The sequence below is a fragment of the Haemaphysalis longicornis genome, unplaced genomic scaffold (assembly GCF_048455015.1).
Source record: "Haemaphysalis longicornis isolate Haplotype H1 unplaced genomic scaffold, Haemaphysalis longicornis Haplotype H1 scaffold_5, whole genome shotgun sequence".
Lineage (NCBI taxonomy): Eukaryota > Metazoa > Arthropoda > Arachnida > Ixodida > Ixodidae > Haemaphysalis > Haemaphysalis longicornis.
The window spans coordinates 106,945,476-106,972,629 of record NW_027526385.1 but is presented as its reverse complement, the minus strand read 5'-3'; the positions used below and the strand labels follow the sequence as shown (position 1 = coordinate 106,972,629).

At 46.9% G+C, this 27,154-nt stretch overlaps 1 protein-coding gene across 1 annotated transcript; it reads right to left on the bottom strand.

Moving 5' to 3' along the window:
- Nucleotides 1-299: 299 nt before the first annotated feature.
- LOC144139846 (uncharacterized) lies at nt 300-26,881 on the bottom strand. The gene is made up of 3 exons (XM_077672092.1): nt 26,840-26,881; nt 4,201-4,442; nt 300-687 (listed from the first exon to the last, which is right to left on the bottom strand). The coding sequence occupies exons 1-3, from the start codon at nt 26,879-26,881 to the stop codon at nt 300-302; spliced, it is 672 nt and encodes a 223-aa protein (XP_077528218.1).
- Nucleotides 26,882-27,154: the final 273 nt, after the last annotated feature.

Below are 27,154 nucleotides of genomic sequence, written 5' to 3'. Positions count from 1 at the left end.
CAGTTGTAAACTTCCGATGGACGCAACGTTTTTCTTCGAACAATCTGATAGGAAATTGTAGACGGTTGTTAATTGAACTGTCAGATATATTTTGTTGTTATTTTACACATCTCAGCAATCAGTTTGACCACCGCTGTCAGCACGCTAATTAAAGTGGTGAATGTAAGGGATTCCAAAGAACTGTAGTACTATACGTGCAAGTATTTTATTTAAAAAAAACATGACTTTTCGCATTGAATTGCCAGAAATTATTCCTATGCTGATGTTGTGGATTCCTGCTTAATAGTAATTGACCGCCGTTAGGGCAGCATCGCATCATTGTCACTCGAATAGTTGATGCACGTCCTCTCGCAAGCGGCCCTCGTCGCAAAGCGATTGGTTCCCACGAGGCAGCGGTGGTTTGCGAAACTGATCATCGAGGCTGCCAGGCAGCGCACGTGGTGTCCCACGCTGTCGGCGAAGAAGCGGTGACGCAGCTCTCGGACATCGCAGGCCCTGGCGTTGAACAGTGCTGGCGCTGTAGACCGACAAAGTCGTCGTCCTCCGGGGCGCTTGACGCAGCGCTCGATGCAGTCGTCGAATGTGGCGAACATTCCCGTCTGGTTGCCAGGACACTTGCCCATGGGGAATGTCCAAGCGGAGCACGTGTGGCCGTTGAAGTACCATAGCTTCACCGTGACGTCGTCTCTGCAATGGCGAAGAGCATAAAACATGACCCGATACTCCCTCATTAAATCGAGGCGACGCACAGGAGGCTTTAAAAAATGCGAAGTCCTGATTACGCCCCACATTATACCAGCTTAGCGACAGAGACATCACTAGAGTGTGGGCTTAAGGCATTCAAATGTTAAAAGCAAGGCTGGAACGAGCAGAACGTCTGCAATATTACTGCAGGGGTTCAGGCGTAGCTCGTGATGTTAAGTTCGGAGGGCCGAGACCGGTTTTTCGCTGTCCTCTTTACGTGCAGAGCACTTTGGGGGCTCGCCTTGTGGTCGTAGCTCGCTCACTGGGCGAAGTAGAGCCCCACGGCGTACTGTCGTAGCGACATCCCACAGAGGCTTCTAAAACCAAGCGGTTAATATAGTCGTAACCATGAGAAACCCGTGAACCGCTGGCTCTTGTCACACATCTCCCAGTTACACCTTAGGAAATAGCGCGAAATACTAGAACAGACACAGCGCAAACAGACACGAGCGCTCGTGTACGAGCGCTCGTGTCTGTTTGCCTTCTTTCTGTCCAAGTTTTTCTCGCTGTTTCTTAAGGTGCCATCTATACCCAACGCGCTCAAAGTCAAGCTTTAGTGCGTTAAATCTCCCCGTGTTTTAGCGTAAAGAAAACTGCAGGTGCATTTGGGACAAAATATACTTAATTAACCGGCAGCACCCGCGCTCATTTAGTTAGTAAAGCTCGTTTGGTTGGTTTTTACGATAGTAAGCAAAAAAAAAACTGGCAATGCAGAACAAAATGGCGCGTTGCAAACTTCGCAGTAAGGTGCCTACGGCGCCGGCACCTGCGGAATAAAATCAAGCACAAAAAGAACAGAAATACCTCTGGCGCTGCTTCGGGTAGGGGGCGCACGAGCACTGCGAAGGCGGGAAATTTTGAATTACGTTGGGCAAACTTCTATTCCATTCGTTAAGAGAGGAGTGAGACAGGGCGGCGAAGATCGTGCGGGAAGGGGGGGGGGGTAGCAGTGAGTGTATAACGGCGCTACAGCGCATTATGGCGAATCACTGTTGTGCACATCCTACAGCTTTCACGTTCTGCCCTCCCGACAGCTTTCACGACAGCGTTCACCCTATAACTAAAAATTGAAGCCCTTCCGGCTTCACTTTTTTGGGGTTATATCTTGGACGGCGCAGGTTGGTTTTGAATGTTTTACGTTATGCTAGTTACGACCCGTTACGTTGGCGGGAGCAAAGTACTGGAAGCAAGCCATTTTCTTACGAATTGCCTCCGGACGTCCCTTTGGTGGAGTGCTTATAGCACCGTCTGACGGCAATCTAGACGAAGCGTTCACAAAAGGTCTAAAGGGACACTGACGTGATTTGTAAACATTCTAGGATTACTCGCGCAAAGTGTAGTTTGGAGTCCCTGCACCTGGAGTCTCCGTGTGCCTACGAGACTTTATGTAGAACGTCAGTTCCAATGTGCTTTCCTTCTGTCTGTATCCTCCTTGCTGATGTCCTGTCGCTTTTCGTATGATGGTGAATTTGGGTCTGTTGTGGTTACTGCACTACTGCACGGCTCGCGGAACCTTCGACCGAGTCAGTTGGTCGACTGCCCGCGGTTCGTCGTAATTCATTCGCTGACTTGAAACCAAGCCAAGAAACGAGTTGCGCCTGAACGTGCCTTTATTTTCCTATTTTGTTGACTCATCGAGCCTATTAAAGTCTAAGAAGTCCAAATAGCTCCACACAAATGGACATGTGACGCTTCGCTGACTCATAAGCCAGTAAAAAAAATGTAAGGCTAATAAAAGCGGGAGGGGAGACTCCGAAGTTATTATAGGTACTAAGGAAATAAAATCAATCGAAACTTTTATCGTACAGCGTAAAAGCAAGGTTCTGAAAGCACTTTTGGTGCTAGGTCTACTAGCACAGTGGTCGGAAGCACGACCACACATTTGCGATTGCTTTTCTACCTAAGAAATGCGTACGCTTGATACAGGATAGTCGTGGGAACATGGGCGACCAGCAAAGAGTAGGCATTGCTTATTATCACCCATACGCAACTTCCAATTTAGGTTCTCTGTGTGGCCAGTATCTTGAACACATTGCTAATTTTAGAGAACATTGGCATTATATACTCCGCCTCCACACAAAACGGAAACTCTATGCTACAAATTTATCCATATGTGTTTAGGCATCGGTTGACATTTTCAAACAATAGGACCTGTTATTAAAGATACTCGGTACAACAATTCATGCCTTATGCCTACCTCACTGGGTGGTTAGGAATCGTAATGTACAAGTTTTTTTCGTGACAAAGCGCCTGGATATTGAGGCTTCGGCTTCCCCTTTCAAAATAGAACCAACTTTGATCACTTTGATGTTCATATGTTTCCTGGGAAGAGGGAGAATTGGGCAAACGCCGCTGTACAGAAAATGCATTCGTGAAGAGAGCGGATTTCGAACGAAGGACTACGTCACCAGCGCAGCTTTTTTGGTGTCCACAGCCTTTCAAATATGCGATATACCTTTGATTTGGCCCGACCCGGGAATGACGCCAAGACAACGAGACTATGTACGACAATGAAATAGTTCACTCAAGAACGAATAGTTCCTCATTGTATCTTTGCTGTGGCTTTAGGCCTTTAGCTCATGCTTCAATAGGAGCGGAAATGCTCGGTAACGTGTGGTTTCTTTACCGCCACTACCTGTTGTTTTGGCAAATGCTTACATGTGCGCAAAAATTAAGTTCACCGCCCGCAGGTTTCAGAGTACAGATGTTGCGCGCCGGCTCGTGCGTTCGGAGTCGATGCAACCAACGGAAAAAGAGCGACCGCAAAGTGCAATGGCTGATTAATAAAGGTGATAATGAAGAGTGTGGGAACAGATGACTGTAGGAGCAAACAGAAGATTTCAGGCACCGGAGAGCACATAGAAAGAAAAACGTGGACTTATTGCTACCCTCCTTTATCCTTGTTCTATCCCCGAGCTGACTTATCCCTAAGGTCATCACTGTCGTTAAGAGTACAGCACGTGGAGGCAAAGGCTTACAGGGTTCACTGCTCTGGTAATTCCGATAGTGAAAAAGAACGAGTGGATCTTGTCTGTGATACCTGTAATGATAACTGTACAATCAGTTGCAAGTGGGGTAAGGAGCAGGCATTTCTAAGTTAAATAGGCCCTTCAACCGCCGTTACAAAAAATCTTGTCCGAACTTTGTCGGGGCCCTTTTTGTTTCATCTTGATTCGAAACTATTCAGCATCGAAATAAAGAAAATATATTCGCAATAGGATATATCACAATCTGCCCGAAAATTCACATTCAATACGTGCGCAGTCGTCGACCATCTTTCCCAGAAGATTGACCCAACACTGACGCCATTAGGAATCGTAGCAATGCGGCTTAAATTTTTTTCACCACCACCGGCTATTACTTTTAGGAGCCCTAGCATTTTTTATCCTAATCCAGCATTTATGTGCGTTTTTATAGTACCAGAGTTTCTCCTTTCCCTACAGTACAGGGCCTTACCTCCCGCATGAGGAAAATATGGGAGTGTCGAGACATCTCTCGGCAGGCGCCCCGCTGTGAACGCAGGCTTTCAGGCAGGCAAACTTGGACACGAAACGGTTTGGACTGTGGTTGCATAGCTGCCCTTCGACATCCACGCCCTCGTCTGTGCCCCGGCACTCCCTGCTCCGTACGTCGTAGTGGAACTCGGGGAGGGCCCTCCGGCAATACGTGTAGAAGACGCTGTCACAGATTTTCCGCGCCTGGGAAAAAGCGGTCCGTGATAACGAGGACACGAAATGTGAGGTGCCGCCACAATTAATTTTTGCGAAGTACATGTGGCTGAAACAAAAGACATGCACTGCAGAAGAGAAGGATGTAAAAGAAAGAAATTTAGAATTTAATGTTGTGGGAATAATGACATTTCCGTCCTTCTTTGACGCTTCATACGGAGCGCAAATAATGCGCTCCAGCTGCCCTAAAAGAACTCAATGCGGCACACTCTTTCTTTTTGCAATGGCTAACATGCGTTTTAAATAGTACTCAAGGAGGGCGTTTTCGCGTTGCCTCAGGTTAAAGCTTCGCTTGTTCTCGTAGTCTACAGGCTCGATTCCCGCTTTTCCCTTCCATCGGACCTCTCACTTTATTCCCGAATCCCGGAGCACCGCTTTCACCACTCCCTCCATGCCTCTGTCCTGGTCTCATATCAGGTCGTGTGACCATCAGCAACGTGAGTGCCTTTCTTTGCCCGAAGGTCAGGGGAAAAACCTCAAACCTGCTTCAGACCAACATGTCGCAAGCCTTGGTGTTTCGTACAGATGTTTCACGAAAGAAAAATTTGAAACAGCAACAAACACTCACACATGCTGAGCTCTTCTTGTAATGGTTTATCCTTCGTGGTAAAAGAACTCAACATGACGGCACGCCACGCCTACAATTGCAAAGCATAGTTGCCTTGTCATGGTGGATGAGCTTGCCAAATTTATGAAGTCATGGTTATTTGACAGCATGGGCAAATATTGGAAACGCAAGCACATGAAGGTGTTCTACGGCCGTAACACCCATGTTTTCAGCCAGTTGGAATAAACACTGGTGCCACTGAGTTGATTTTTCTATGGAGTATCGAGGCGTTAAGAAGATTTCACGATAGAAATTCCATTTGTAATGTTTGTTTTCGAACCTCAATGTGGCAATCATTCCATAGTTTGAGGAAATGCCTTGAATTTAGGTGGCGTTTGGGTACCCGGATTCGATATTTCAGGGTTATGCAAAAATCAGGCAATCTTTTGCCCCATAGCAAAAAAAGTGATTCCTCGTCAATGTTATGCTTGTGGACGATTGGGGCCAGCCAGTCAGAGGCAAGAAGAGGTGTTCGGGTAATTAGCTCTCATCATCAGAGGTCGCACGCAAGTCTGGTGTCACTCTCCCTTTTTATGTTTTACAGTGCCTATATAGCTCTTTTAGCGTAAGTTTAAACACGTAAAAGCACTACTCGTGAACGGGTATTCATTCCAGGGAGAAAAAAAAAGGAGTGAAATGATATGGACAACTCATTACAACACAATGATAGTGCGAACACTAGGGGTGTATACGGAGGACGCGGTGCGCGCACTGGAATGTGCTATCCCGACTCCACCATATACCACGAAGAAAAGTTACGCCTTGGCAACAGCCTATGTCTCAGGCCCAACCGTAAAGGTTTGTTTTCGCAACAGTTCATAGGCCCACATCAAACTAAACCACAGTATCCTTACGATAAACTAACTTCTCACTTTTGCAGTATATGAAAAAGACAAATTAGGAGCTTAGCCTGAAACGGAGTTCTTTCACATGCGAAGTTAGATATGTAAGTAATAATTCTTTATTTGTGCCGGCTTACCGTTCTGTGCCGACTGTCACTGGAATGATCAGATATGATTGAGTCGGCTCCAAGAGCTTCCGCACTCGCTGACGTCAGCGATGTTTCAGCGGCAGCTTCTTCACTGCTAAGAGTACTGCTCTCATTCAGAAGCGCTTCGTCCTTGCCGGAAAACGTTGGAGACGCCGGTGGTTTCATCAACAGGGGAACGTTTATGGCGGCGTAGAAACGGCGCTGTTCTTGAATGGGCGCATGGCTGACTTCCTGCAAGTAAGATATGAAAACCGTGAAACAGTGTGTTAAGCAGGACACTGCATTTCATTCTAATGCAGCCTCGCACTACCAAGCTGCGCCAGTGACGTACGTCGCTACAGTAGGTCACTATTTCCTCACACTGCAATCGGGCTTACGCAACTTTGTGAGAAACTGGCCCGTGTCAGGTTCGGGGACAATAATAAAAATAGAATAAACTGTGGAAACGAGACTTTCTGTTTATGTAACCCGAAACCCAAGCAAATACACACAACAAACAGAGAAAAACTAAGGAACAGCGGGGAACTAATAAACACTGAAGAACAGTGAAAGACCGGTATAGAACACGTTCAAGAGTTCAAGCAAATGGGGAGTGTCCGAAGTCAGAGAATGAAGGGCAAGGACTAAGCACGGTGATGAAATGTCCACAATAAGTGTTTGCTGCCGGAACGGGGTTGCCCTACCTCACGTTCCAGAGGCGCAGTCGTGATGGTTCGGTGTTCAAAGGTCCAGCTGGCGTGTTCAGGCCGCAGGGGTAGGGCGCGCTCCGAGCTCCCCGTCGTGTAGCAGAGGACGCAGCTCTCTTGGGCGTCGTGTTCCTCTACCGCTGCCTGACGACCTGACTTGTTTGTGGAGAAGGTGTCCTTGAGGTTGTGGCTGTGGAGGACCTCTTGGGGCACGGCACGGGTCCGGTCGCCCGACCGCCGCGCATCCCGGTCTCGCTCCACACCGCGGAGTTCTTCTCTCGTTCCTTTCTGCCCGCCGGCCGCTGTCGCTGGCAGCTTCTCATTCGCCGGTGGCCGGCGCGAGCTCGTGCCGTAGTCGCAAGTCGATAAACTTAGCGCCGCGTGCATTGCGTCTTCTTCTTTGTCGCCGTTTTTTTTTTTCGTCTTTTCGTCTCGTGCTGGTTCTCTTTGCCGATGCGATTTCTTCGCATGACATGTCCCCCCACTTAAGCATTTTTCACAGAAAAATGTCTGCTCACTCATGTCCGACACACCATGCACATAGTCCTTGGGGAGCAGTCACAGAATATCTAGTAATCACGAATGCACTCGAAATTTCCAGAAGAGAAAATACGAGTTCACAAAACACTGATCATAGCACATGAGTCAAAACACAAACCATAGTTACACACGACATTCAAGTGAGATTTCGGACCAGACGTCAACCATAAATGCAAACCGGCAGGTGGTTCGTGCCTTTTTCGACAGTGGCTGCGGTGCCATCCCCTGCCTTTTCGATACACGCTACGGCATTGGTCGTGATTGGGTTCCTTCTCACTCTTACTAGCTGACAAGTTATATAAGCATTCAAGGGAAGAGTGTGAATGCGGTGCGGGCGACCTTGTGTTCCCACTGGCCGATTCTTCGCGTGAACTAAGTTTTGCCTTAGTTCTTTTTCTTGCCCCTCCGGGTTTTCTTTTTGTTCTCTTGTTTCGCAAGTTCCGCTGGGCTAAGCCTCTCCTTCGGTGCTTAGGCGGTCCATATTTTCTCCTCGACCCATGGACACTCTGGATTAACATATGAGGCGGTGGAAAGTCCCTGTCTGTGATGAGGACTTCTTTTGGTACAGAGCTTCGCTTTTGAGACGGGCTGTGCTCCAAACACGGTTTGTGGTCAACATTAACCTCATCAAACCCTGAAAGAGTCAAGTGCAATGCCGCCACTTGCGGACTAAGTGAAAGTGAAGTTTCTTTATCAGGTGATGAAAGGGCTGCCTGATGTTCTACAGTTACGTCAAGTTCCCTGTGTTCATTGGCATCTCGTGCCACATCAAGAGGGGGCGACAGTTTATCTGCAATACAGCGCGGGGGCGAGACCGCCTGTACGTTATCAAAGCTTTTCCCGCCATCCTTAGATAGACGGGCCTCACTTCGCCTAGCCTCAAGCTCCTCGAGTCGTTGCCGCAGCTTCAAAGTTTTGTTTTCAATTTCCGCGCGCTCTTTTTCTATCTCCGCTAGCCTTTTGGCCGCCTCGATATCTAGAACTATTTCTTCACGCCAGAGCCTTTGCTCCTCGAGTGCCCACTCTGTCAGCTCGTCGCCACTTAATCGCAATCGCTTCCCCAAATCAATTAGCTCTGCAAGGTCCATGCCGGGTGTTTAGGAGTATACACAAATGAACTAGCCTCGTCCTGCCGTGGACGCCAATTATTGTCAGGTTCGGGGACAATAATAAAAATAGAATAAACTGTGGAAACGAGACTTTCTGTTTATGTAACCCGAAACCCAAGCAAATACACACAACAAACAGAGAAAAACTAAGGAACAGCGGGGAACTAATAAACACTGAAGAACAGTGAAAGACCGGTATAGAACACGTTCAAGAGTTCAAGCAAATGGGGAGTGTCCGAAGTCAGAGAATGAAGGGCAAGGACTAAGCACGGTGATGAAATGTCCACAATAAGTGTTTGCTGCCGGAACGGGGTTGCCCTACCTCACGTTCCAGAGGCGCAGTCGTGATGGTTCGGTGTTCAAAGGTCCAGCTGGCGTGTTCAGGCCGCAGGGGTAGGGCGCGCTCCGAGCTCCCCGTCGTGTAGCAGAGGACGCAGCTCTCTTGGGCGTCGTGTTCCTCTACCGCTGCCTGACGACCTGACTTGTTTGTGGAGAAGGTGTCCTTGAGGTTGTGGCTGTGGAGGACCTCTTGGGGCACGGCACGGGTCCGGTCGCCCGACCGCCGCGCATCCCGGTCTCGCTCCACACCGCGGAGTTCTTCTCTCGTTCCTTTCTGCCCGCCGGCCGCTGTCGCTGGCAGCTTCTCATTCGCCGGTGGCCGGCGCGAGCTCGTGCCGTAGTCGCAAGTCGATAAACTTAGCGCCGCGTGCATTGCGTCTTCTTCTTTGTCGCCGTTTTTTTTTTTCGTCTTTTCGTCTCGTGCTGGTTCTCTTTGCCGATGCGATTTCTTCGCATGACACCCGACCAAGACAGAAAGAGCCACACAACATTGCAGCGCCAACCGTATTTGCAGCTAGAGGTACAGTGCCAGCCCGTAGATGTTTACTACACGCCTTTCTTTGTCCGCGGCACATGTTGAGGCAGGGAAACATGCGGGCAGTTCATTGACTTTCGGAGAGCCTTAATTATATCTAACTAAAGCGGTTCTGGTTGCCTGCATGAAGCACAAATATTTCAATACGCCTTCAGTTAATTGTTTTTAATCAACTCGTGCGCAGGACCCACGGCTCCCGTATATGTAAGCAATTTCTTTTTCTATTTGTCTTTAACGAGAAATGGGTCAATATTTGCACTTATCATATCAACCGAACTCTAGCTTGCGCTAAAGAAACTACACATTTTGTGAAATGTGCATGTAGTAGACGTGTTAAACTATTCCATCCATTCTTTCAATAAACGAGTGAGTGTGTGAGTGAAGGAGTGAGTGAGTGAATGAACGACTATAATTGTGTGCGAAATTTGTTTGTCCAGTATGGTGTTTTTGGCGAAGAACAAACGTTCCGCCAAAAAGCGGGGACTGGTGTTTCTGATTTTTACCATTTTGGTTGCCCTACAGAATGTCGCACGTTCGTGTAGAAAAAAGATGACGCTACTTCGTCAATTTTCTATCACTGTCCTACCTATAGCAAGAAGAATTTCTTCATACAATGTCGCGACAACTTGCATCATGTGCCTCAAGAAGACGCGTTTTGGTGCATGCAACAAGATAGAGCTGTCATTTGCGGCACGCATTTAAAAATATGGTCTCTTAGTGATCCTGTATTGCTGTGATAGTTGCGGTAAACTTTGCCAACTGCGTACAGTTGCGCGAAAGTTTTTGGAGGGTTGCAAAAAACAGAGGCCTCAATCACACCATCATCTAATATTTCTTTTATTACACATGCTTTACGTTCGCAATGCTGCTAAGGGGACCAGAAGCGAACTATCGTGTTTAAACACCGAAAGCCAATTACTTTGTGCCGATCCTTTTTCTTTGCCCCCACAAAAAATTCCGTCACATATCGTCGTTATGCGATACCAGTAATAAGCAATGACCATCTCGTTAACTACTGTGTAGGTTAGTGAGTGTAATGTAAATTAATCCTTTCATGAGAAGGCCGGGTACGTTATGCATTCTAGAGTTGCATTTCGGGATAGATCACTCATTGCCACGGTGATGGATAGGATCATTTCTCGTTCTTCCCTGTGTTGTTCTCTTTTACTGGTCTGGTAATATGTTGTGCTTGTAGCAATGAATATTTGTCGGAAGTTGGCAACAGACTAACAGAAATTATTTCAGCTTTCTTGATCCTTATGCCGTGCATAGACTTCAGAGATTACTTGCTTCGGAGCACCTATGACCAGGCTGTTGTAACGCCAGGAGCCCCGCCACATTGGCCACATTTACTAGTTTAGCAACAGTGTTTATATAAAAGTCTCAAGCATTTCGCAATTTCCCGCCTAGCCGCGACATTTGAACCCGTTACAAAATGTTCTAGCGATGTGGGGACAATGCTTTAGGTGGCATTCTTTTACATATACCCGGTTATCAGAATATACCAATGATTGATCTTTCTTGCATGTGACTTCCATCAATTACAAATCACCGCACCAGCAGTCGTGGTGACATCCCAGAGAAACCACCATCGTTAACATGAAGCCCAGATGCAGGATGCATCCATTCTCGACAACCTGCATTTTTTTTTCTTTTTCACTGAGGTGGTTCCCAAAGTTATTACGAAATGCTCATGCCTGCGATGAGGCTACTAATAACGCCGTGGCCAACTATCTCAGGAGCAGTGTGCTTTTTCTCCCCTTCTATACGTTTAAACTATTCGCCATTTTGTGAATGGGAACACAGAGGTTTGACGTAGCTTCTGTCTTTACATGAGCTTTTGACGCATTTCGAAGAGCCGTTTCATTATTGAGCATTTGTTTAACACCCGCACTTTGCTGCTCTAAGTACTCCATCCATTTCACAAATATTTCACTTTGTTGAATAAGTATTCCATATGTATGCACAGGTAACAAAATACAGACGCACACCACTTTAATTTTTCCAGCAAGCAGAACAATTATAACATCAGTGAAGTGGTCAAATGTAAAAGAAAGAGCCAGGGAAGCAGACGAGGTGGCGGGAGACGAGTACCGCTCCATTATTAGTCAACTTTCCTCGTTAGCTTCCTCTTTCCCATCATAAGGTTTTCGCCCTCACCTATACGAATAAATTCATTCATTCACTCTACGGTCTGTGCCCTTGCCGCTACTTCGTTTGAAAACGATCCTAAAATACACCAACATGCATACTTAAAGCATGTTTCAAACAAAGAAAGAACACTAATGGCACATTAAACCCTCCAAATAATCTGCAACAGACCAGGATCCTTCATTGCCTCTTCGTAACCGTTTTCTTCAAGGCCACCGTTTGTCTCCGTCTGTTGCACGCCAAATTTCTTGGTGGAGTTTTATGCTGGAGACATCAAATCTCGCAAATTTTAAGAGAAAGCCGTGTGAAAGTGCCACTTAACTGGTCTTCTGTCGGCGAGCGAAGAGGCTTCGCCGCCACCGTTCTTAATGACCTCAGTGGCCAGTACAGTGGTAAAGGCGAGCAGCAAAATGGCTACAAAAACCGTGAGCGTCTGGCACAGCGTGACCTCCGTAGTTCCTTCGCCCGCTGCAGGGCGAGACTCCTCGTAGCTCCACGAGGACCCCTCACTCAAGGCCGATGAAGACTGGTCTGTGGTCGGAGGCGCCGGTGGCAATGAAAAACCTGCGGCGACGTCTGTCTTAAAAGGAGGAAATGCACCTAGATACCATCCTTTCCCCGTCAAAAAAAAAAAACATTTTTATAACGAAGCTGCTAATGGCTTAACAATCCAAGGTTCTCGAGCCGGCGGTAATAATGCGCTCAGCGGCTTGTGTCCAACGAATTGAAAAATAATTAAAAATGAGAAAACGTTAGAGGGTCTCCATATTTTTGCATAACACGAGATATATTGTCTAAAGAATAAGGTCTTTCCAGCAAATCATCCCTCTTAGGCGTGACGTGTACTTTGAAGGGAATGGTGTCAGCCTGGTTTTTGTAAGCTGACTTTCCAACAATATGTTTTCCCCCTGAAGCATGGCTAGCTACAACGAGAGCATGGTTGAAGCCCCAATTTTACTTCTCCCCACCACCACCAAATGTTTCCAGAGTAGTGTATGCTCGTCTCCACGCTGGGCGTTTATGCCCCCCGGCTATTGCGGAATGTCACGGGCTGTTCGGTGACAACCTGTGCGGCGCACTATAGCCTGCGTCGTGATTGGCTTAGCCATGCCGCATTGAAGCGTCATTTGCTCCACCCACCAATCGTGTGTGTCCATAGTCTGTGGCGCAAAGAGGGGTACGCTGTCCTCATAACTCAATTAACAAAATCCAAAACTTAGCTAAGCCACAACATAGAAAATCCCCGAACAGCTTCGCTTGGCTTGCGTCTTAAGGGTGGAAGAGGTCTTTTTTTAAAATCAAGCTACACCCGAAATGCCAAGTAAACTGTACTGGCCATCTACGAAGACTCTTACACCACTTGAAAACGTTGCGCGCACTTGAAATTAGGACAACTTTTTTTTTGGCTGCTTTATGTACAACGGCCGCGGAGGGCATGGGGCCCGTATAGTCGTCTGAGCAGCAAAAACCCCTTATCCGTGAAACCACTATGGGTGTTTCATTTAGATACAGTTAACATTCTCTGCCAACTAAATAAAGGACATCAGGTACAGATATTTCTGGACCTTTTTGCGGAAAATAGTTGTCTAGATACGCCATCGGGTAGAAAGAAGAGCTCTCAATAGCGGTCCGCACAATTCGAAACACCTATAGCAACGGTTGTTTAACTTTTTCTGAGGACCGGCTACGATCGGAACTAAGAACCAATTTTTACACCCACAATTCATTATTACTTGCTTCTACCTTCAAGACTACTTTCCATCGTGACCACAAATGCTCGCAGTCATCCCGTGATGTTTATAATTGTATACTGCTGCCGAATTCACATTTGTACATGATGACGTCAGTTGTTAATTCTTGGGTCCGTTTGTACGTGAGCTCAATTTTTTTGCTGTTCTGTTTTATTTCATTTTCATGCACATTGTTACGATTTCTTCAACATGCCAATGACGACCGGGTTTAGTACTCCAGTACTTCGCGCGTAAATAGGGGTCATGACTGAGCAACGACGACGAAGCAATCCGGCGTTCTCTATCCACGGTATTCGTGCTTGAGGACTCCAAACCAGCCGCTGAAGCTCTTGCTATCTTCCTGCCCTCAATTATCAGCGAAACTAGGCGGAAATTTAAAATACCGTTATGTAAAAAAGTTCCGGAAACTTTGGTATTGAACGGTACATGAAATATTTTGAATGCTAATGATAGTAATATTCTGATTATCTGCTAGAACAAAAATTGCCATATCGCAACTTAAAACTACATGACAGGTCTTAATAGCGGACGAATAATTATATGTATTAGCACACGAACATTCTTAATATTTTCCAGCAATTTAGCTGCAAAATAAATCGAACACCTAGCGTGATGCTTAGGACACGCGGTATCTGAATCCTCGCTTCCCTAACACAACTATCGCACCATCAGAGCCCCTCACTACATCACGTGGCAATTTTCACGATGCATATACCGCCGGCGTTGCGCGTGCCTGCTCACTTCCTTCGTCCATGTAATCGGCGCATCTGACCTCTGAACATTTCGGGTAGGCGATACGAGTGCCCGAATCCTCCTACAAACAGCCTTCCCGTTACTAGGAATGCCGAGAACAAATTTTGATTGATTTGTTATTCATTTATTCATTGATTGATTGTTTATTTGACATATTATTGATTGATGGATTGGTAAAATGACTGATTGATTGACTGGCTGACTTACTGAATGACAGACTGACTGATTGATTGATTGATTGATTGATTTGTAGAATGATTGATTTTTTGGAAGAATGATTGATTTAATGACTGTCTGACTGATTGATTGATTGGTTGATTGATTGGTTGGTTGATTGATTGATTGATTGATTGGTTGCTTGGTTGATTGATTGATTGATTGATTGATTGATTGATTGATTGATTGATTGATTGATTGATTGATTGATTGATTGATTGATTGATTGATTGATTGATTGATTGATTGATTGATTGATTGATTGATTGATCGATCGATCGATCGATCGATCGACCAAATGTTTATTGAGAAAAGCCAATAAAAAAGTCAACTTCTCAATGTGAAATTCCTTGAGGAAAGCCGGAAGTACAGCGAAATATCTTTGCGCAGCAGGAGACGTCAAGCTTTGCAGGCTGCTAAATTCCAAATCCTATTTGAGGTTTCACAGCCTGCAATACTCTCCGATGTGTTCTTGCAATGGGTACCATCTCAAGGGCAAAACAACAAAACCTATACAACCTTGACACGGCCCAACTAACCCGAAGCATAAATTGTTAATGTTAGCTTCGCCTAGTAAGAGAGGATACAATATGGCTAGCCTGAGCTTTCTTAGTTTTAATGTGTGTGGAGTTTATCTTGCTGGAAAGAAAATGACGTCTCAATGACAATTTAAAACCGTGCACCAGGGGGTAAACGAGAACTGGGGACCAAAACCGCCGCTTGGTGTGAAGGTCTCGTTACTAGCGTTGGCTAGGTGACCTTGTCAGGTACAACGCTATTGCCGGGTCACGGGGCGGATTCTTGTGTTTCTCGCCCCGAAATGTCAAAGAGGGGCGCTTTAAGGATGCGATCGCAGCGAGACACCTAAACGCTGTCATTAGCATCATTTGCCTTGCCAGTGCGGCAAAGTCGTTATTTTTCAATTATAGAGCTTCTTTTTCCCCAATTTTTGTAACTATTCCGGTTGTTCTAATTTGTTTTGTTTAAAACGTGGTGATTTGAATACTTCAACACTAGTTCCCTGCTCCGGCACCGATGTTCACTGAATTTCCGTATCCTTAAGCAAAGTTTATTTGATTCATCTCTCACACCAGCACTAATAGAGTAAAACCGTTTTGCATATGTATGGCTTCTGCTCAGAGGCTCATTTGCCTAGAATAACCGCAAGTAATGCTGCCTTCCCCAAAAGTACACCAGACTATGCGGCGCAAAAATACACTAAAATAACTTCCCATGTTAGGCGAGATATGGTTGGCATATGAAAAAAATTCCGTTGTGGACGACTTTGTTTTGCCACGTACCATCGTCTACGGAGAATCCCGAGTACGGGAGCGGGCGAGGGTGGCGTTGAGCTTCGTGCGCCATGTCGTTTGACGAGGTTGTCTCAGAAGCAGTGAACCCGCGCCCGAATTGTCGCGTCCACGCCGATAGTATCTCGTCTGTGTTTTCAGAAAGCGAGGTCCGGGAGATAGCAGCAGGTCTTTTGTTGCGGCGACCCATGGCGTCAATGTCGGCTCGGCTTCTTTCTCTTCAATGGCAAGTCGATTTCACTGACGATAATGGCGCTAGTAAAGGGTGCGTGCTTGCTCATAAATATTGACCAGATGAAAGCACAGCGAAGTGAGATTTGAAGAAAATAATTGAAAGAAAGTTGAGACCGACGACAACCAAGCACTTTCTCCCGGAAGACCCGAATGAAATAGAGGACCCGTGACGGTTACCTGCAGGACGAAGACAACGGGGTACATCTCTTCCAATATTTAGAATCTGCACCACTTTTTCTCGGGAAAAAGGCTTGCGGCGAGTATTGAGTCTGCTTTATGAAAGCAGAGGTGGCTATTTCTATTTTGCAAGGGTTGTAGCTCCAGCTTTTTCTCCTAGCAGATGACCGTGGCGATTCAAGCCAGCGCCCTTTGTTCCCGGGTATCGAGAACGGTTTGAACAGTCCACGCCTGCTTACCTCCCAAAGCACCACAGAGCACTACCACGCTCAATACCTCTTGCCCTCTCAATTTCTAACACTTTTGTCCACCCACTCAATACCTAGAACATTGGAAATTTTCCTCTCAACCGGGCAGCTTAACCAACATCATCATCGGGAGAGCTCACAGTCCATTGTTCTCATTAAAATCTATGATACGTTCTGTGTTTGGTGCATTGTCTTTTGCTCGCGTTCCTGCTCGTGTCGTCGGTTATCATAAGCTACCTGCTCTTCTGGAGTAAGCATTACGTATGAGGTACTCCCGAAGTAAAATGCAGCCGAAGTTACCCGGTGCCGCGTTAACGGTTTGTAAAGTAAAGGTCTACCGCTTTTATTCAGAGGTTTTGCGGGGGATGCGCAACTTAACATTTTGACTGGTGACTCACCCCCGCGACACACCCCTGAAAGCAACGTTTATAGAACCAAGGTCCTGAAAGCGCATCGCGTGATTTCCCGGCCGTGCTTTTGGCGCTGCGCACAACGCCTAGTTTTCAGTTGTTCGGCTCATATGAGCGGCCACTGCTGCCGACATAAGCAGCCGACAAACCCCACAGCCTCCCACGCATGCGCCGCTCAGCCGTCTCGGGATACGTGACTCGCCTGGCATACGGCGAAGAGGAACGGTGCGTTTCCTCCGGCGAACGCCGCTTATTCCCGGCCTCCTTCTGTGAGAGAGAGAGAGAGAGAGAGAGAGAGAGAGAGAGAGAGAGAGAGAGAGAAACACTTTATTGGTGAGACACCGGGTTCAGGTTGGGGCGGTGGCCTCAGCCCAGATGACCGAAGCGACCTGCAGCGCCCGTTGCGTGAGGGTCCGTTGATCCACGAGGCGAGAGCTACCCAAGGCCTGCTCCCAGTGGGTGGGGGTGGGGAAGAGGGGGTAAGGGTCTATGGGGCACTCGCACAAAGAGTGGTATAGCGTTTCGAGGCTGCTGCATCTCGGACACTCTGCGGAGAGGAAGAGGCGTGGGTGGGAGTGCTGTAACCGCGTGCGATGTGAGAAGGATGGGTTTGTAGAGTGCGCCACATCTGTGCTTCCTCTATCGTAAGTTTGGCGTTGGGCGGGGGTAGTGTTCCGCGGGTGAGGCGGTAGTGCTGTGTCCTTCTGTGAACGTTGCACGGGACCGAACGGCTTTGCGGCGTGGTCGGCAATACAGCTACATCAAATGTTATCAAACCGAAATTAGGACTCAACTAGACTAAGCCAAGCTTTTGCTTTGCACGTCCTGGGTTCACTGAGCTTAGCCGTAGCCATTTTTTTGTTCGCCCTGCCGGTCGCCACTGCCCGCCGTTGTCGCTTTATCTGTGTTTCACACTGTAACTGGCTTTGCGCCCGCTTCGCTGCAACAGCACACAAACGCAGCCACGGTACTTCTCCTTACTTCTAATTTCTCTTCAACATGTTTATTACACATGGTTTCCCGGTTGAACCCGTATTTTCTACCTACACAGGAGAGCAGATTTTCCTTTTGCCGAGTAATATAAAGTTTCGCTTTAAAAAAACAGAGTTGGGTGTATTAGGGGGAAACGTTTGTCGGGGAGAGAGAAATAAAAGTTAAACAAACATTAAATAAATTAAATCTCCAATGTTATTCACAGCATGCTTACAAGAAGTATTCAGAACGTTGGATTGGGAACAGGTGGGAGTAAGGGTTAATGGAGAATACCTCAGTAACCTCAGATTTGCTGATGACGTTGCCTTGCTAAGTAACTCGGGGGACGAATCGCAAAGCATGCTTACCGCACTGGGCGAACAGAGTAGAACCGTGGGCCTGAAAATTAATATGCAGAAAACTAAAGTAATGATCAATAACGTCGGGACAGCACAGCAGTTTGAGATAGGTGGCGAGGCAGTGGAAGTGGTAAGCGAATATATCTACTTAGGCCAAGTTGTGACCCCAGATCCCAACCATGAGGCAGAGATAATTAGAAGGACAAGAATGGGGTGGGGTGCATATGGCAGACATTCTCAGATAATGAATACCAGCCTACCATTGTCGCTGAAGAAGAAAGTGTATGACAGCTGCATCTTACCGGTACTCACCTACGGGGCAGAAACTTGGAGGCTCACTAAGAGGGTTCAACTTAAATTGACAACGACTCAGCGGGCAATGGAGCGGAAAATGATAGGTGTAACATTAAGGGACAAGAAGAGAGCGGAGTGGGTCAGAGAGCAAACTAGTGTTAAAGACATATTAGTAGAAATTAAGAAGAAGAAATGGACGTGGGCAGGGCATGTAATGCGAAGGCAAGATAACCGCTGGTCATTAAGGGTAACAGAGTGGATCCCTAGAGAAGGCAAGCGTTGCAGGGGGCGGCAGAAAGTTAGATGGGCAGATGAGATCAAGAAGTTTGCGGGGATAAATTGGTCACAATTGGCACAGGACCGAGGTAATTGGAGAATAATGGGAGAGGCCTTTGCCCTGCAGTGGGCGTAGATAGGCTGGTGATGATGATGATGGTGATGAAATAAAGGGAGGAGAAGCTTAAGAGAGGCGTCCTCATTGTTGGACGCCTTGAGAGCCGAGTCCACAGCCCTTTCGATGAAGCGCAGCCGAATTTCGAGGCCGGAAAAGGCACGGCTCTCCCGCTAACTTCTATGGAAAGGTGGAGGAGGACGAGCAGCTGTATAGGGTAGCTTTGTCGCTGCCGCTCACTATGTGTCTAAAGGTTGCAGGCTCTGCACAGAAGCGAAAAAGTGGAGCAAAGTTTGCGTGGTCACTGAGGGGCAGTCTGGCAGATTGGGAGAAGGCGTTCAGCTGCAGGGCTCAGAATAATCTTTTATGGTCCCCTTTGTATCTACTTCTGCGACAAAGAGTTCGACCTACAAAAGAGGAGGAATGAACGTTTATTTTTTTTTTATTGCGGAAGTCAAAATAAATCACGCGACAAAAAAATTTAATTGAATGTGACAACGACGTTAACATGCCTGCAGAAGAACGTCCAAGGAGCAAGGGAGGAGGCCGTCGTCAAGGAAAAGCAAATATATTTACTTGATGTACATGGAACCATTCGTCTATGCAGCCATCTCGTCGCCTCTCCTAGTACTCTTCTTCTTCCGAGTATATGTCTGTTGAGTGCTATGCCTAAACGTCCGCCTAAGAGAACATGCCGCTTAACTGAAGGGCGTGCCGTCCTCTCACTTGTCCCGTCACTGTAAAGAGTGCGGCTGCGCTCCGCAGTTTAATCGGACAATCGTGATTATGAGAAGCAAGAGCCAGCGAACGCGGGAAATTGTCGAAGCTTATAAGATTATAAAGAGCGGAGACACGTGCGTCAATTTCCGTCCGTCAATTTTGCTTAGGGATGATGAGGTTGTCTTTCTAGACAAGTCTTGTGTTTAGGTGGTTGCGCGGCTTAAGTTTTTTGAGCCGTTTGTGGTTTTTATCTCACTATTTGCCTATATAACACGTGTTCCTATATTAATAAAAGTTCAGTTGCTAGACAGCGCTTGTGTCGTCCTTACTCTCCTTGTCCGGTTTTCGTATGCGCTGACCATCATGAACGCATTCCAACTCGCCCATTTCGCTACCTAATAAAATGGTATTTAATATTTTCTCGGCACTTTAATATTTTGGGGATTCAAATACGTTGGAGCGCAAAGACAAGTCGGGCATGAAGTAATTCCGTGTTTTAATTTCTTGTAGTTCTGCAGCACTTTTTTAAGTCCCCACATGTGCCAAGTCTCGGAACTGCCAACACGATCGTGCCTTGACTTCGAGTATTCTCTTTGTACCATGTTCTTTGCCTTTTGGCGAAATTAACAGATTCATCATGTGTACATTTGATGACACGTATTTACTTCCAATAATCGTTTTTTTATATTGCCACGGCGATTCCGCCTGCGTAATGTTTTAACTCCAATGTAAAATACAATAAAACTAAAGGAGCAGTAAACATTACGGTGCAGTAGAGCCAGAGGACGCCGGTGCAGTCATCGACCACAGCAGGAGTAAGACAGGGAAATCTTAAAAAAAAGAAAAGTGCTCATGAAACGGAAGCAGTGTACGTTGGACGAATTATCGTGTACGGACGAAGATTGGACTAAATTGTATACCGTAGGTTTCGCAAAACGATGATGATTGTACGTGGAGGCATATCAAGCACCTAAAGAAAAAAGAACTTCCCGTTGTCATGTGTCGAACCTGTCTCCCTCACGTTATGAAGCCGACGTTTATTTTTATTGTGCCGTTCGAAGAGGTTTGGGCTTCAGAATCAGATCCTGGCAAATCTGAAAGCAAACGTCCTAGCCTACAACACACGGTCACCGGAATTTCGGCACGTACCCTGCCCACGAACCAACTACGGTACTCAAATGACAAGATTTACCCTTCCCATCTTACTGAATAAACTTCACTTAAGTAGTATAGACGTCACATCCACGTCCTTATCAGCCCTAAGTAGGTACTTTCTTTACTGACACGCCTTCAGAACCGCCAACACTTCTTTCCTTTTTCATGGCTGTCTTAAATTTGGAATGCGTTTCCTCAGCGCAAGAACCCATTTTCTTCTGTTACGCTCATGTCATTTTATATCTTGCTCGCCCCACCACACCAAAACGGCATTTGTCTTTGAATTCTCTAGTAATGCGCCTTGTGTATCATTGATGTTTGATGCCTGTAAACTGTATTCTTCTTGTTTTTCTAGAAGTGCTTGTCGCCTTGATTCTGTTGTGCCCCAAGATTTAGCGGTCTACTTGTCACTAACTTGAACACTGCCCCGCTCTAGCCGTTATACGTGTGACATTGGATTAGATTACCCTATGCCTTGAATTTACATCTTGTGTGCCCAGCTTTCGCCACGCACCGTACATTTAAATCTCCCCAACTTCAACTATTATATGAAATAGCGGTTTATTCAATTAAAAGCGGTCTGGCACGGGTTGTTTGAGCGGGTCCTCCCCCGAACGAACTGGCGAACGTGCACAAACCACTGATCTCCACCAGAGTTGCTGGATAGCGCTTCGAGCTCTCTGGCGCACAGCCGCCGGAAGTTCGAGCGCTCGTCCCGGAAGTCGGGCCGTTCCAGCATAGCTCATGCTACGCATGGGCTGGTTTCGCACGCATTCCGCCAAAAATGCCTGCTTGTTGCGCCGTAAACTGCTCAAGCAGACCAGAGAAGTCGTCTGGGAAGACGTTCTACTTGGAAGTATTACAATATTCTGAACGACGTGCGTGATACGCAGCGAAACGCAAATGTCATATCAATGTCGTTTTTAAGCTGGGGCTCTTGTTACGCAGATTCCCTCGCTCTAAGCCGGATTTATACCGGCGTTGGGTGGCAAACTTATACCCTAGTTACACGGCGAAAGTAACCGCAGTTAAGTTTAACCGTGGTTACTAAACTTTAACCGCAGTTATCGCGAACTGCGGTTTTGGATGTTGCACGCGAAATTGCAAGTTTGGTAACCGCAGTCACTTGATTATGAGCGCAACAAAAATAAATTACACACTTTAGCTTCACCATAAAAAAAGAGAAGCAGTGTAGACAAAAAGAAATATTGTTAAAGCATTCGCTTCTGACACAAACGCAACGCACTCGTGCGCGGCGAGAAGAGGGGCTTCCCCAAGAGCTCGCAACCGGCTTGGTGTTTGGAACTTTCAGCTTAGCATCGCGGTAGATATTTGACCACCGCTATCTCTACAACTGCGAATTACAATCCATAGCACAATTTTTCACCGCACTAACATCCATTTTCTCGAATGCGGAAGTTCTTTTCCGCGATCAGATTGATTTCGAAGAGCGGCGATGCGATAAGCTGTTGCTGCCGTGGTCTGGGACGGTTCGGGCCGCAAGCAGTGCCGTGCGGGCAGGCGCGCCGGCGTGTTTACAGGCACGGCCGACGCGCGCGCCTATCGTTACCGTGTGCTGAAAACGCTTCAAGATTGCCTGCTATATCCATTTCTGGCGGACGACGCGCGGAATTTACAAATTTAGCACGGCGTGTCGTAGTTGATCGGGTGGATCGGGAAACGAGCCGCTGCTGACGGGCAGTCGCGCTGGTTGCGAGAGCGATGCAAAGAACGTAAGCGCGTCTTGGGGACAGCTTTTGGGCGCCCGCTATTTGAGAACCTTTGTCTCTTCCGAACGCCAGGTGATTTTTTTTTTCGCCTCCGCTGATGCGCCGCCACTTGCGTCCGAACTGAATTGTGCGATTTTGAGCACTGCGGTTGCAGAAAGTGCGGTTTGCGTGACCGAACTGAGGTGCAGTTTGCGCTAACCATGGTTAGCGACGTAACCGCAGTTTCGTCTGTCGTGTAACGCAGCAAACTGCGGTTTTGTCTAACCACGGTTTGCTTAACCGTGGTTAACTGTGCCCGTGTAACTATAGCTCTCCATCCCCAGGCAGCAGGCTCTGCAGTCACCACTTAACTGTTTTGACAGAACGGGCGCACGAACTCGGCTACAGCCTGTCACCGTGCCCACGTTGTTTTCTTTCTACCATAAATCCCAAGCATAAATTTCTAGCATAAATCCCGTTACAGCTGCGTCGTCTCTCAAACCAAGACCCAAGTGACATTTTCGTTCTCCTTTGCAATTAAATTCTGCTTCATATTAACGTCGCATATTTCGGTATAGCATATGTTGCGATCTGAACGCAATGTGTATAGCCAAAATGCAATAAAGTGAGAACAAAATGCCAAAATCCGCCAATCGGGACGCTTATCAGCGGTTGAAAAGCATAGCAGACGCCCGACTTCCGGGACGAGCCGTTGGACTTCCGGTGGCCGTGCGCGCGCCCGGCCGCGACAGCGGCGAAGCGCCATCCAGCAACTAAGTGGAGATCAGTGGCACAAACCCTATTGCGATCACCATGAACTGGCCCATGAATCGCAGGTTACAAGAACTGGCCCAGTTATTGAGTCTACTGAGAACGACCAGCATTAATTTGTTTATTTTCTTTTACCCTCCCTCTCCATTCCTTTCCCCCATCGTGACCAGTGGTCATCCTTTTCTATTAAAGGTTGTCTCTCTTTCTCTCTCTCTCTCTCTCTCTCTGTTGTTGTTCGATTCCCGGCCGCGGCGGCCGCTCTTCTGATGGAGGCGAGAAGCAAAAACGCCCGTGTGTACGAGATTTCGGCGCACGTTAAAGATCCCAAGGTGGTCAAAATTAATCCGGAGCCCTCCACTACGGCGCGCCTCATCGCCTGCGTTGCGTCGGCGCGTTAAACCCTATAATCAATCAATCAATCTCTCTGTTGTTGTTGCTGTTGTTTCTTGCATTAATAGCGCATACGCAATCAGGGAATCGGCCAAGCATCAGTCGTTAAACCGAAAAAGATTACTGGCTAGGTACATTACTCGATTAAAATTAGAAAAATTTGGAAGCTTTGTTGTTCTGGTGTTTGAGGAATCAAGTTTGAAAGTTAGTCATTTCTATAATAAAACAAAAAAGGGAAAGAAAGAAAAAATAAATCTCTAGTACCAGTTTTATCGTTTCTTCGGTTTTGTAGATGTTATTGTAGTAGTAGTAGTAATAGTAGTAGAAGTAGTAGTAGTAGTAGTAGTAGTAGTAGTAGTTGTAGTAGTAGTTGTTGTTGGTGTTGTTTCTTCTTTTTTGAGGGGAGGAGTCATTCTTCTCTTTCCCTGTTATTATTTTTGCTTTTCCTTTTTATCGAAAAGTTTTCTTTCTTTGTTTTTCTTTTCTTTCACACTCAACCCCTGCTGCTGCCTCTGTCAATGGATATTAGGGCTTGTCAATCTGCCTAGAGCGGCCTTTTTCCCAACAAATACACCATAAAATTATGTATATTTTATAAAAATAAAGCAATTCAATTCAATTCAATTTGACTTTCAACGAGTGTTCTTGCGACAAAGCCTCGGGTTTTAACTATTTTCCTCTTAAGAAATAAATGTCACTTTTGTGGTGAATTTGGTTGATTGAACTTTGAAACATAATAAAACAGCACCGTGATGGATCAAAAAAAGGCAGACGACAGATAGCTAGGCACAGTGAGCCGTAGGAGGGCTATACTGCCTAGTGTGTCTAATATTACAGACACCAGTGGACTACGAACTCTGTTTCGTCGGGGAAAGTTACATACTTAGCGTTGGACTCCAACTAAGAGGCTTGTCCAGTGTCTTCTTCTTTCAATCCAGACCTTACTGCGTTGTTTGAAAATTTGAACAGACAATCATAGTAGTTCTCTCTTAGCAATGACAACTCATAGCTGGAGCAGACGCCGTTAGCCACATAGACCAAAGAATAAGCTAATTTTTTTGGTGTGTTCCACACGTGTTTCAGAACATAGTTACCTCGATCGCTTCTTGTAGATTTTATTCAGTCTTGTGTATTGCTTGCAAGAATGAAAATGAACTCTGCATATCCGTGCCTCCCTTTGAGTTTAACAACGTATTCACGGCTGACAGACGAGTCAAACCAGAGCTTACATCTTGTGATTCCGTGCTGGAAGGGCCCGGGAAATAAAGTAGAAGCGAATGTGTAGATTTGTAGGTACTCATGGTTTTACTCAGTGATATCCCTTGTGGCTGGCACGAGAAATCAGCCTAGATTAGGCTGATTTCTTCCAGACGACAGGAAATCTTGCGTGCACGTGGGGTAGAATTTTTTCTTCGGAGCTAAAGGCGGCCTCCATCAGGGGTGAATGAACCTTGCATTGTAAAAATATTATGTAACTGTTTGACACTGTAAGGAATATGGAGCGAAAGCGTGTTTTTCATACCATGTCGGCCATTTCGGCTCACCAACGCAGTCATTCATTTATGTATTGCTAGGCGGATGCTCGACCGAGTTCTAATTTCATGGAGTGCTTAATGGGTTTATGTTGGTGTGGGTATAAGCGCAGGAGTTCTTATAAATATAGTGTGGGCTCTTGGGTAAATATTTCGTGTGGCATTGTGTTATTTGTGTGATCGCGGCTCTGGCGTGAGGATACCTTTTTTTGAACATTTTAGGCAACCATCCCTATTCGCTCACAGAGTTTATTTTATAAAGTCGCTAGGGGGCGTTGCTGCGCCGATGCGGGGAGTAGCGCCTGCTGCAAGGCACGTAGCGCACGCCACGCGAACATGGTTCGAGGGTTCCCTTGTACCTTCGGTGTGCAATCGAGGAATCCAATCCCGGGCACTTTTTCCTGTCAGGGTCAATGAGGCTACGTCCCTGGCAAACACCTTCTATATGGTCGTGACATACATTCGCGTCATCAGTGGTATGTTTAAAACGCGCGCCTTCTTGATCATTTTTCTCGTTTGGCATGTGCTGCCACACTGGGGAAATACGTGAATTTTTTTTTCTAGCGCCGATGGCTCTTATTTTTTTGCGCTTTACTACAGTGGTGCCCCCACTATCACTTGCGCATCGGGATAGGCGCAGGCGCGCGCCGGCGGGTTTCGGTTTCGTCCCCCGTGCGCATCTCTCTTCTAGGGCCCACGAAACGTAATTCGAATTTTTATGTTACTCACAAATAAACACTATTATGTAGCTACACAAGCGATTTTTAAAAGCGAAGCTTTCTACCTCTATCAGTCAACCGTTGGGAGTTTCGTATCACGTGCGCGATACGAAACTCCCAAGGCTGCTGGGAAGGGGGAGGGAGGCTATCACTCACGGAGCACAGTGCAGAAGGCGGGATGAATGGTTACCAAGCGCTCCACGCGCGCAGGGGCTGCTCGATCCGGCAGGCACGACGGCAGGATGGCTTTGTCGTCTGCTTTAGCGACGGTTGTTTAGGAGCTGTTCTGGCGCAGCTTCGCGTCCCTTGCGCGCATCCTTCGTACGGCTTGATGAATTTGTTCGACAGCACCTCCTGGGTATCCCGGACCCGACAAAATTAAGTGTTCGTACGGCATAGATACGTTACAATTGGGTTGCAGAGCGGGCAAACAAAATATAGAGACCACACGCAGTCATCTGGCCGCTAGAGAAACGCTACCTTTTGCGCACTGCTTGCCAGGAATGGACTTCGTTTTCTAAATTGGTGAATAACAATTCGGTTGTGTTTCAACAAGAGCAAATGGTTCTGATGAATAGCGATTTTGAAAAGTGCGCTCAGTTTTCTCGCGAAACTAACTAGTTTCAATCGGTATCAATGGATCACTAAGCACACAGGCGAAATTTGTTCGATGTCTGCGCTTGTATCGCACGGTGGGGTAGTTCCAAGATAGCACATCAGGATTGCTAGATTCTGCTGTCTCACCGTTTCAAAAACGCTCCTTTCGATTTTCGTTCTGCCGACGCACGGCCGCGCTACACCGGCGGCGTCCACCGATCTTGCCCGGCCGTTGCCGACTCTGCTGCTGCGTTCAGGATGCAACCCCCGCGAATTCAAGGTAATGGCTGGCTCAATGTCTGGTTTCAAGCTTTGTAGAGCCACGTGTGTGAATTCAAGTGACGTCACGTGGGAAATTGTTGTGGGTATCGTTTCAAGCTTCGCTTACTAACCACTTTCACAGCGTGGATTGGAGTCAATTTTCTTGTCACTTTAGGATCACTCCAAAAAAATTACGGCTATTTTTTTATATAGATTCGTTCGAACAATTTATATCAGCAATAATGAACTCGACCTCGGGGAGTCAGATTTTGTCGAAAAAAATTGACCCTCAAAGCGTTTGACGACCCGCGCATCGAAGCTGGAAATTAGGCATTGTACATTTCTAGCATAGCGGCTCGCACACGCTACGCCAGCGGCGGCGCTTACGGGACCCTTCTGCGCATGCGCGCGCCGTCACAACCAGGCAGTCTGCCCCTCACCGGAACGACGGCGCACATGCCCACGTGGGTTTGGGCACCCATCGCCCTTCGCCTAGCGCTTGCTAGCCGCTATGCTATAAACCTCTATTGAGGGCCGGCCCCGCAGGAGGAGCATGAAACACTTCGATATTTTGCGTCTGGTCAAACGTGAACAATAACGCACATGAGCCACTTGCACAGCCTCTAACGGGGTCCTTTCAAGGATACTTACTCTCAGTGCTCAACTTCGCGAAGACTGGCGGCAGCAACAAAATGCTTGCTTTTTGGACGATAACTGAGATGCTTTTATTATCATCATCAACAGCTTACTAGGGT